Consider the following 12,245-nt stretch of genomic DNA (forward strand, 5'->3'; position numbering starts at 1 on the left):
TAAGATAAACTTAACAAAGGAAATGAACGACCTATATGTTGAAAATTATAAAATTGTCAAAGGAAATAAAAGACACAAAGAAATGGAAAGATATCACATTCACATGGACTGGAAAAATTATGATTAAAATAGCCATAGTACCTAAAGCAATTTACAGATTCAATATAATACCTATCAAATTCTCAACGACATGTTTTCAAGGAAATAGAACATTATAAAATTTATATGGAACTACAAAAGGCCCTCAATGCAATCCTGAGACTAAAAAAGAAAAACAGATGTATCACACTTCCTTACTTCAAACTAAAATACACAGTAACAGTAATCAAAACTATGTTACTGAAATAGAAACTCAGACCAATGGAATACAAAAGAAAGCACAGAGAGAAACCCAAATAAACCTGGACAGTAAATCTTTGACCAAGGAAGTAGGCCATACAATGGACAAAAGATAGCCTCTTCAGTAAATGGTGTTGGGAAACATGGAGAGCCATTGAGAAAAAAAAAAAAAGGAAAAAGATCCATACTTAAAACTTAATACATAAAATTTAATTCAAAATGAATTAAAGATATGAATATAGGGCCTCCCCGGTGGCGCAGCGGTTGAGCGCTGGGTTGCGAAGCTGCCTGCGGCCTCTGCGGCGCCGGTTCGATCCCCGGCTGCTCCCCGGCCACTGGAGGAGGGTCCCACATGGCGCGCAGACCTCTCCTGCCGCCCGCTGCTCCCCTCAGCAGTGTACTTCGGTCCTTCTGTCTGCTCTGCTCCCCGCTCTGGCTCTGGTGAATTCTCTCACCCTCCCGCGCTTCTGACTGTACCCAGTGCATGTATAAACAAAACAAACAAGCAAACCAGCAAACAAATAAATAAAGCATGCCTCTATCAAAAAAAAAAAAAAAAAAAAAAAAAAAAAGATATGAATATAGGAATCAAAACCATAAGGTAACTGAAAGAAAGTATAAGGGACACACTATAGGATGTCTACCACAAAGATATATTTAGGAAATTAATAATCTCAACAGCAAGGGAAAGAAAAACAAAGAAGTTAGACTACATCAAAACTAAAAAGCTTTTGTTATCTCAAAAGAAACTGTTACAAAACAAAAAGGAAAACTACAGAATGTGAAAAAATACTTGCACATCACACAACTAAAAAGTGGCTAACCACCAAAATTTACAAAGTTCTTACATAATCCAACCAAAAAAAAAAACCCAAAAAACAAAAAACCCAATACAGTCAAAAAATGGGCAAAGGACCTAAATACACCTTTTTAAAGAAGACATTCAGTCTACAGACATATGAGAAACTGTTTTAATTTCACTTATTATAAGATAAGTGCAAATCAAAATCAACTGAGAAACCACCTCACCCCTGTGAGAATGGCCCATATCAAAAAGAATGGAATCCACAAATGCTGACAAGGTTGTGTTGAAAAAGGAACTCCCATCCACTGTTGGTAGGTATACAAGTTGGTGCAACCCTTGTGGAAAAAGTATGGAGATTTCTTAAGAAATAAAAATTGAAATTTCATATGACTGGACAATACCGCTATTATGTATCTATCCAAATAGTACATGTACAAAAAGATTTATCTGTGCCAGTGTAGACAGCAGCACTGTCCACAATGGTCACGTCATGGATCCAAGCTAAGTACCCTTCAACAAACGAACGAATAAAGAAATTGTGTCATATATATTACAAGGCTGTGGGAAAAAAGATGTAATAGTGGCATTTGGTACAAAATGGATGGTCCTAAAGGTGAATTTTAGTAAATTAAGCCAAAAAGTAAAAGCCAAGGCTTCACTAATCTGTGGAATATAAATAACAAAAAACACAAGCAAAATACAGTGGGAATAATCTTGACCTTCGTGGAAGAGTACAATGGCTACCAGAGGGAACAGGAGAGCAGAAGGAGGGGACAGTGGTTTGGTGGAGCAGAAGGACGAGTGGTTTGGTGGAGAGAATGTAGAACGTGTGCACACATGAAGACGGAAAATGTAACCCCAAATTAAACAAAAAAATTGAAAGCACTACAAATTTGCAACAACAAAAATACATTTCTTATAAACTTTTTAGTAACTTACATTTTAAAGCATACATAAATTATTATTTATCTAACTACTAATATCTAAGCTTATATCTGAGCTATCTAGCCTCTCTGGGCTCAGTCTTCCTCTACCAGAAATATTGTCCACTAAGGACATTAATTTATGGACAAGGAAAAATGGTAACTGAGGAAATATCTACTTTAAAGTTATAAGGGCACACACTACAAATTGTGCTATTTCACAATCCTAAACTTTGGCACTCAGATTAAGATACTGAATTCCACACAGCAGATGACAAAGAGATCATTAGGAAGTTCTGAAGTAGTGCTTTTCTCATCTAAGCAGGTGCCTACCTTTATCTACAAGAATGAGTTAATGAATGCCAAAGGCTATACATAAAAACCATGAAAAGAAAAGATGTTAAAAATGACTCACAAGAAACAGAATAATGTATGTGCAAGGTTAGTGATTACTGAGAGCAAATAGATAAAAATATTACAAAGGTGCTACACAGAAATATATTTTTCATTACACACTTGGGAAAGTGTCAGTATATTGCTTTCTATATTATAGCACTACAATGATGATATACAGAAGTTTTAAGTGCTAAAATAAGCTAAGAACTAAAAAAACATTTTAATTGTATCAAGTGAAAAGATGAGAGTATGATTTTTTAAAAATCAGGTTAAAATGGGCAACAAAATGACCAATTTTTAGCCTCCTTTTCCAGAAAAGCAAAAAAAATACCTGTTTTCTTTAACCAAATTATACATTATTATTTGGGACTGCTAAAACAGACAAAAACTATGAACTCTTCAAAGAAAATGTTCAGTTTAAATACAAATATTCCTGATAATTAATATTCTTAAATAATTTAAACTTAATCAGGTGAAACAAATGGCTCAGAAGGCTACTACTCTGTTTTATGAAAAATAGAAAAGTATTCCACGTGTTTTATCTGATCACCTTAACTACTGTCAAAGTCTTGACAGTATCCTTGAGAGCAACGATAACCAGTCCACTCACAGACAACATAAAGGATACGTGAATTTGTGTAAGCTCTGCAGTGATAACAAAAAAAATTTTCAGACCATATATTAAGAAGCCCATGAAGCAAAAAAGTAATGAGAAAGGGGTAGGGCACATAAAAACTGTGTCAATATAGTGCAGTTTACTTCAAAAAAATTATTTTATTGGATTACTAAGATTATGAAAAGATTCAAGTCTGTGTTACTTGGAGGCACCACTACTTGGCTAATAAAATACTACAACAACTTTGTTTTAGACTGCCTTTGAAATGGAGGTCAATGCTAAAAATAGAACACCTGCCTCCAGAAACAAATACATTTAAACACAATGATAGAAATTTCTTAAATGATTTATAATTCTTTCCATTTCCTGGTTATTGTCTCTTTTAACCATCTCACTACTAATTAAACAATTCTATCTTTTCAGAGATAGGGTAGTAACAGGGAAATAAACCTCACATTTATTGATGGTGGTTGAATTTTAGTATCTAGTTTGCTGTAGCTAACGAGAAGTCTAGTCTGGATTAAGTTTGAAACTTTTAGGAAGCAATTTAATATTTTCCATTTGAGGCACAAAGAGACACTAAAGCTTTGCTAGATGGTAAGCGTACTTTTACGTGAGTATTAGTATATGCAAATAAAAGCAATTTGTATTTTGATATACCTTATTTTTCAATAGAACTAGAGAAGTCTCATGAAATACTGTTTATAGTATTCAACTGTTTAGTTAATTCTTTAGATATAAATTGGCATGGCCCTTAAAAGAGAAAAAAAATGGGTAGGATTTCATGTATTTAAACACAATTATTACAGTCTAGTCTATTCAGTTTTCACTAAAATTAAAAGACAAAACTGGTTACTAAGTACAGTCATGTGATAAATTTCAAGTGAAAAAAAGGTCTAAATAAATGTATTATGTTCCCCTTACCAATATGCGCTCTGTCAGATATGATAAGCCTTTTTTCCCAGCCTTCTAGACCTAGAGGAAAAGAATGGCGAAAGATACATTTAATTGAACATTTTGTCTACTAAGTTTTAACATAAATTTCCTGAAAAATATGGTGAATTTAAATGTTTTTACTGAAGCAATCACTTTTGCTTCTTTTTTTCTATATAAGAAACATGTTTGGGCCTCCCCAGTGGTGCAGCCGTTGAACGCTGGGCTGCGAAGCTGCCCGCAGCCTTTGCAGTGCCGGTTCGATCTATCCCTGGCCGCAGACAAGGGTCCCACATGGCGCGCAGACCTCTCCTGTCTTCCCCGCTGCTCCCTTCAGCACTGTATTTCATCAGTCTGCCTGTTCTGTTCCCCGCTCTGGCTCTGGTGAATTCTCTTACCCTCCCACGCTTCTGACTGTACCCAGTGCTTATATAAATAAATAAATCTTAAAAAAAAAAAAAGAAAAGAAAAGAAACCTTAAGAAAAAAAAAGAAACATGTTTAACAATGATTTTCTAACCTATATTCATTATATATACAAACTCACTCATAATTTCTATCTTTCTAATTGTTTTGCTCTTAAAAACTCTAATAGCCAGCCATATCCACATAAAATACTTCTAGGGATCCAAAATGCAAATGAAATAGGAAAATATCATTTCTTTTGGGGAGAGGGAAAGTTAGGTGTAGTGCAGAAAAATTCTGAGAAAAGAAACTTATTTCTAGGAATAGCGCCCTTTCCCAAAATAATTTTTTAAAGTATGATTAAACAAAATCATAAAATGTTCTTGCTAATTCCTCCAAAATGCGGTCAATTACTGCACTTATAACACTGAATTGTAGCATGATACATACATATATGTATTTCTCTCCATTGGACTGTGAGTGCCCTGAAAGCAGTCATTTTTCTTAGCATACGACCTGGCATCAATAAATGTTCACAAGTGATTGTTGAATGACTAAATAAATGAATCCAAATATTTATCTATTTTTTTATCATTGTCTTTTTCTTTTTTTTAAGATTTATTTATTTATTTATATAAGCACTGGGTATAGTTAGAAGTGCGGGAGGGTGAGAGAATTCACCAGAGCCAGAGCGGAGAACAGAACAGGCAGACTGACGAAGTACACTGCTGAGGGGAGCAGCGGGCAGCAGGAGAGGTCTGCGCACCATGTGGGACCCTTGCCCAGGAGCCGGGGATCGAACCAGCACTATAGAAGCTGCGGGCAGCTTCGCAACCCAGTGCTCAACCACTGCACCACCAGGGAGGCCCCCAAATATTTATCTTTAAAGACAGGACCTTCATAGGTTAAATGCATTCTAAGGATAAGCCACCAAGCGCCAATATTTCAAAACTAATCTTTTGATATTAAAAATTAGTTGCTAATTTTGATAAATGATATGGTTTAAAAATTATTCCTTATAGATTTAAAAAAAAGGTCAATCTCAGTAGTCTGCTAAAAGTTAAAATGATATATTAAGCCTCCCCCATTAGCTGTTTTTGACTTGTAAATATGTATTCTAAAGTTACTTTAGAGACTATTATAAAAATAACAGTAGGAAGAAACTCAGTAAAGTGGACTCAGCTGGGCTAGATAAGGAAAACAGAACAGAAAAAAATAATTAAAGGGTTCAATGAAGGAGAGTGGAGATCAAAATGAGAATTTCAAGTTGACCATTGTAAAAAGCAGACATAACACATAGGTAACAGAGATGTTAGCAAGAGAGGATTTCTTTGAAGTCAGACTTAGTCGAAATACCAAAGGATATATGCTACCTTTAAACCTGAACAATAAACTTTAACAATGTAGTAGAATTGAGCGTTTAAAGAACTAAGAGGTATGAATCCAAATCACACAGTGTTGTAAACCAGTTACCGCAATAAAAAAATTAAATTTAAAAATATTTGTAGTATGGGTATAACAAACAAATAAAATATGATCTATTCTATTTGATAGCTACCTTAAAGGTAAAATTTGCAGATGATGAATCTGCAAAATGGGTCATTTATACAATGACCTTCTTATTTTGTCTTCTGTCTACAATACTGATTATAGTGAAAAAAATTAAAAATTTGCTCTATAATAACTTGTGATATTAAAGTATAAGATAAAAATGTGAAGTCTGATTAGTGTGAAAACCCAATAAAACTTCACACACACCAAAAAAGTGGCTGCCAGCCAAAGCATACTCATACCTTTTCCCTTTTGAACATTTTTGTCTGCTTCCTCAAACAATCCAGGTAAATGAATTACCACACCATTTCCTATAAGAAAACAAATAATTTCAACTTTATATATATATATATCTTTATATATATATCAACTTTATATATATATACCTTAAATATCATACAAATGATATTAAATATAGACATCTAAAATAACTTTATCTATAATAGTAGTGGTTTTGATTTATAGGGCTTTTTGATTTATCAGGAAACTACCATAGAAATGACCCCAAGTTAAACAGAAGTATAACAGAAATATGTAATACAGTATAATATCAATTAATATAACATAAGTTAATGTAATATAATATGATACACAAAATTAAACTCACAGTTTGAAATTTCTTTAAAACCAAGTGTTATTTAAAAAAAAAAAAAAAAAGCTATGTAATTTTAGGTAAGTTGACCATGTCACAGGAGACTCTAGACTGTCTTTTGGATGGGATTATCACAACCTATTAGTGGTCAAAAAATCAGTTTAGTGGGTCGTGATCAGCACATTAAGAATAAAAAAATAGAATAGAAACGATCAGACTGCATCATACAAGGCTTCAGAATCAATCCATTAAACATAGGTGTCTTGTATTTCTTCCCGCATGTCACAGTATTTGGAAACTTGATCTGATGATCTAATACTATATAGAATTCAGATTAACAGTAACACATATATGTACAGTAATTATTCCAAAAAGTATTACTGCTAAACATCTAAAAGATTTGTACAAAACCAAAATTAGGTATATTACAGAAGGTCTCAAGGTCAAAATTAATAAGAAATAAAATACGATCATTTCAATAGTGAGAGATGAAATCAATTTAGGTAATAAAAAATAAACATTACCATCAATTGGGGGAGGGGGAATCACCAAGCAGTCCAGTTATTTAAGATGTTTACTACAATCTCAGTTATACTTACCAATGAATGCAGTAACATTTGGATTAATTATTCCACTGGGTAAAAGATGAAAATCATATTCTACAGAATCTACAACAACTGTATGGCCAGCATTATTTCCTCCCTGAAAAATAAGATAGGGGAAAATTAAATCTGACAATAAATTTGATAAGCAATATCTCCTTTTAAAGTTAACTAATGATTTCCTGCTAAAATGTCAATATAAATTATGGAAACTCAAGTATTTGCCATTGACACCTATTCTGTCAGCTTTATAATAGCTTGGCTCCTTTCCCAAGATAGTATACTTGAGTGATTGTTCCTAACAGGATCTAAAAAATGGAGAACTCAGGTTTCCAGAAGATAGGAAGATCTAGCACTTCCTAAAAGAGAATGAAAGTTCAAGCAGTGAGTAGCTTGTTATTCTGTTTTCAGTACTATATAGGACATAGAATAATCTAATTAATTATCACATAGAATAATCTAATTAATTGTTAGCTAAACAAAGTCCTATAATAGAAGAGTAATTTTTTCAGTCACCTTAATTTGATATAAATATTCATATTATTCCCATTGTCCCAGGAATGTGTCAAGCCTGAAATTTGTATTCTTACTTGGACTTACCAACAAGGAAATCTCAAAAGTAACTCTCAAATACTGGTTAACTAATTTTTAAATTTATAAAAATTTATAAATTTGTGTGTGTGTGTGCAATCTATGAGTTTGGTTAGTGACAGATTTCTTGTATCTATTCATCTCTGCATAAAGTAATACACTGAAACTAGGAATCTCTAAGGCTGAAAATCATACTCTAAACCCAAGGCAAAATTTCCACTCTGTGAAGTCCTATATAGTCAATAAAAAGTGAAATGTGAGAAGTCAAATGATAAAAATTGGCTACAAAGTACTAATAAATGACCAGATAATTTTTCTAATTTTTGCATTTAAAAAGTTTGAGGAAAAACTACAAATAAAAATTGACTACATGAAAGGAGATGCAATGTACAGCACAGGGTCCATAATCAATAATATGGTATCACAAATTTGAAAAGTGCGAAGATGGAAAATAGACTTATTGTGATGGTCATTCCATGATGTTTACCAATGTCAAATCATTATGCTACACACCTGAAACTAAAACAGCATCATGGTATTGTACACTGATATTAACTCAATAATTTTTTTAATTAATAAATTTTAAAAAGATTTATATGCTATGGTTCTAGCAAGTTTATAAAATATGGGTGCCATGTGTACTGCTTGGTAGTGTAATTTATAAAAGCAGCATGTATCTTCTTGAAAAAGCAGACTTGGTAAACTCACATATTTTAGCGTATGTTCATGGAGAAGAAAAATTACCTAAGTAATTGATTATATATCTAAATTTCTATGCAACATTAACAAGAATTTTAAAGTAAAACACAAACTAGGAATATGTTTGCAACATACACTTATGGGACATTAGAAAGTACCAATCAAAACTGTATCTCCTGGGGCCTCCCTGGTGGCACAAGGGTTAAGACGAAACCCGCAGAATGAGTTCGATTCCCTGCCAGCCAGGGAGCTACCCACATGACTCAGCAGACCTCTCCTGACTTGCCCCGCTGCTCTCCTCAGCAGTGTGCTTCAGTCAATCTGCCTGATGTGTTCCCCGCTGTCTCTGGTGAATCCTCTCAGGACAACGCCCCCCCCCCCCACACACACACCTCTGGCCTATACCCCAGGCTCTTGTATGCATAAATAAATAAATAAATAAATAAATCTTTATTTTAAAAAAAAAAAAAAAACCTATCTCCAAAGAATTACTAGTTTAATTTGACAACCAGGTTGTTTGACAAAAAGAATATTATTTACTTTTTACCAAATTGTCACCAATCATGAATTCACAAAAAATGTTAGAAAAAGAGGGTGCTAAAAAAAAAAAATCTTCAAAAAAGCAAAAGGCCTATCTGCACTGTATTTTGCTCTATACACAGAATTTCCTTGCTTGAAAACTAGCATATGCTGTGTATGTTAAGTGGGAAAAAAGATCTGACAATGTGGGCTATAGTCTACAAGATGACAGGTAGTTGGTAAGAAAAGGAATGTTAAGCAATACCTCCTTCACTTGATACCACCAAAGGAACAGATGAGTATTTTATACTATTTTTTAAATAGGTAACATCTAGATAGAATACAATGGCACAGAAGAATTCACAGTAAAAAGTGAAGTCTTTCTCATACTCTTATCTCCCATTTCCTGCTGCCAGGAAAGCAATTACCAACAGTGTTTTTACATCCTTCCTGAGGGACACATTTATATATTTTTAAATTTACATATTTTTATTTCACTTACATAAATGGTAGTGAACTATATACACCTGAGTAACTTGCAGAACCATCTCATTCTTTAAACAGATGACCTGTGCTCTTTTCAAATGAATACAAATTAAAATGGTCTAGTAGGAGAGGCATCTGGATTGCTTCCTATCTTTTATCATTACAAACAATGTTGCACTACACTTTCTGGCACATTTCATTACTTCACACTTGTGCAAGCTCATCCGACTTGTGCAAGCTCATCCGTCACTTCTGACAGAATCCTAAAACATATATTATATATATATGTTTTATATATACAGTGGTGTTAGCCTTGTTTAAATAGTTCACTAGGTAATTCCCGTGTGTGTGTGTGTGAGTGTGTGTGTTTCATTTTCTTCATCTCCTATTCCAATATTAACCTTTTCATTTTAACTTCATGGTTTAGGAAACTTCTCCCCAACTTTAGGAAAAATCTTTTCACCATATAAAGCTCATTAAAATTTCTTTAGAGTCTAGAAAACTGCTAACTTATAATTATTTAATTCTAAATTCTTATAAATTATTAAATTGTTTTAAAGTACTGGTATCTGAGATAACCAGTAAAACATTATTATTTAAGCAAAACCAATTCTTTTTGTAATTTATCATTTGTATAATAGTTTTTTTTAACCTCCTAATTTTTGTAGCTGACCCTTAAGGTAATTCTCCTAATTTAACAAAATTATTTTTATAGTATACTAATATAATCTTATTTGCTGAAATAATTATTAACTTGGTGCTACAAAACAATGTTCTTGCTGTGTTAAAAAAAAAAGGCTATTCTCTTAGTTAATAATTGACCAAGACAGGCAGTAATGATGGCAATGACTATACCTGAGTTTTTCTGAGGCAGGTGGTTGTGACAGATGACTTTATGGGGATAAAATGGTTTAATTCCTTAAATTCTTTCAACTGTATAGGAAGTGGCTCAGGTGGGAAAGGTTCAGCTGCAGAAGCCTTGAAACCACATTTCAGTGAACAGTTTGCTCATTTAACAGTAACCAGACATTTTAAATCACCAATGGTTTATTATGGATTACTATGTGGTTTAAACCTCATTTAAATTGTTTGAATATGAAAATATGGTTAATATTTGAAGTAACCCTAGATAATCTATATACCCATTAGCATATTTGGTCACCAGTAGCCTATAAAGGAGTTGGGGTATGATATCTCTTAATCTTGAAACACAAGTGTAAGTTAAGTGAGCTGAGAAGCTATTCATAAGTAGTTTCTTTTTTTTTTTAAAGAGGCATGTATTTTTATTTATTTATTTTTTTGTTGTTTGTACATGCACTGGGTACAGTCAGAAGGTGGGAGGGTGAGAGAATTCACCAGAGCCAGAGCGAGGAGCAGAGCAGGCAGAAGGACCCAAGTACACTGCTGACGGGAGCAGCGGGCGGCAGGAGAGGTCTGCGCGCCATGGGGGACCCTCCTCCGGTGGCCTGGGAGCAGCAGGGGATCCAACCGGCGCTGCAGAGGCTGTGGACAGCTTCACAACCCAGCGCTCAACCGCTGCGCCACCGGGGAGGCCCTCATAAGGAGTTTCTTGAAAAGTTTCTACGAAATGAGTTTTATTGTCATATTTCACAAACTGTTAACAGATGAAGCTTCAAATCTGAAGTGCCCATTGGGATGCTAACATAAAATATTTATAGATTGTATGGAATATACAAAACTCACCTTGGTAATTGTTCACATATATTAGTAGATAACAAAAAGAAGTTTCACTCTGAGTACCTCTGCCAACCACCACACAACACAAATTACATGGGCAGGTACTACGAAATTCAAGTTTCTGTATTTGTGAGAGAACTGCTTCCCACATGAGGAACTTTATACAGTGTGTACCAAGATGAGTAACCAAGGACATACTGCTTAATCACATTTAATGATTTTCCCAAGTAGCACTGGGGAGGTCAGACAGTACTATAAAATGATGATGTACTTTTAACAAAGATACACTATTCCTTTGTCCAAAATTTTTCCAAATCAAACTCATCCTTCCAAAATAATATTAATCATATACCCACTTCCTTGTTGCTTTGCTACATTCCCATAACACTTATACCAGTCACTTACGTAGCAGTTACCAATACTTTTAATTAGCATAGCTTTCATATTATGTATGCTACATTAATACTTACACAAGTAACTATGTAACAGAAAATAATGTTTCCCAGGTAAATTATATTAATAAATATTTCTTAATAATTCTCAGGTATCTTTTTGAACATTTTAAATTTTGAAATATGCCCTCCAAATCTCCAAGAAACATACAAACAAAACAAAAACATAGTGTGATTCCCAAGTGGCTGCATGTTATTTCACAAGTTCTCTAAGGAAAAACATTAGTTTACAATGCCTTATTTGATTTTTTCTCATATTAAATGCAAATCAGTTGTATTAAGGTGAATATATAAAAGAAAATCCAATCAGCTCTCACCGATCACAAAACATACGTTTCTTTGTATTTATTTTCCAATTTTTTACTATTATTCTTACATTTTGATTAAGTGTATATGAAACATTAAATAGCCTTCTTAATATCAAGAAAAAATATCTATGTCATGAAATACACTACAAAATCATGGAGAGGAAGCATTATGAAAATGGTATGTTCTCAAAGCTGAAAAGCACAATTTCTAAAGATTCAGTTTTTTAAAACCAATATAGTTAATTTTCATTATTTCAATTTTAGTTAAGATAATAAGAAACTAAGTCAAACATTCTTTACTCTAGAAAAAGCACTAGATATCTAAAGCATA

The 12,245-nt window shown here is 33.4% G+C and overlaps 1 protein-coding gene across 4 annotated transcripts in view; it reads right to left on the reverse strand.

Moving 5' to 3' along the window:
- Window positions 1-12,245, reverse strand: part of ADSS2 (adenylosuccinate synthase 2) — a 75,428-nt gene that overhangs the window by 55,597 nt on the left and 7,586 nt on the right. For all 4 annotated transcript variants that reach the window (XR_008551765.1, XR_008551766.1, XR_008551767.1 and 1 more), the window contains exons 2-4: window positions 7,159-7,261; window positions 6,210-6,278; window positions 4,004-4,054 (exon numbers count right to left, since the gene is read on the reverse strand). Coding sequence is in view for 1 of the 4 variants with exons in the window: in XM_037510307.1 (XP_037366204.1) it covers window positions 4,004-4,054; window positions 6,210-6,278; window positions 7,159-7,261 (223 nt within the window). In the remaining 3 variants the exon portion in view is untranslated. The remainder of the gene's footprint in view (window positions 1-4,003; window positions 4,055-6,209; window positions 6,279-7,158; window positions 7,262-12,245) is intronic.

This window comes from Talpa occidentalis, unplaced genomic scaffold, assembly GCF_014898055.3.
Source record: "Talpa occidentalis isolate TD23 unplaced genomic scaffold, MPIMG_talOcc4v2.1 talOcc4.14, whole genome shotgun sequence".
In the NCBI taxonomy this organism is placed as follows: domain Eukaryota; kingdom Metazoa; phylum Chordata; class Mammalia; order Eulipotyphla; family Talpidae; genus Talpa; species Talpa occidentalis.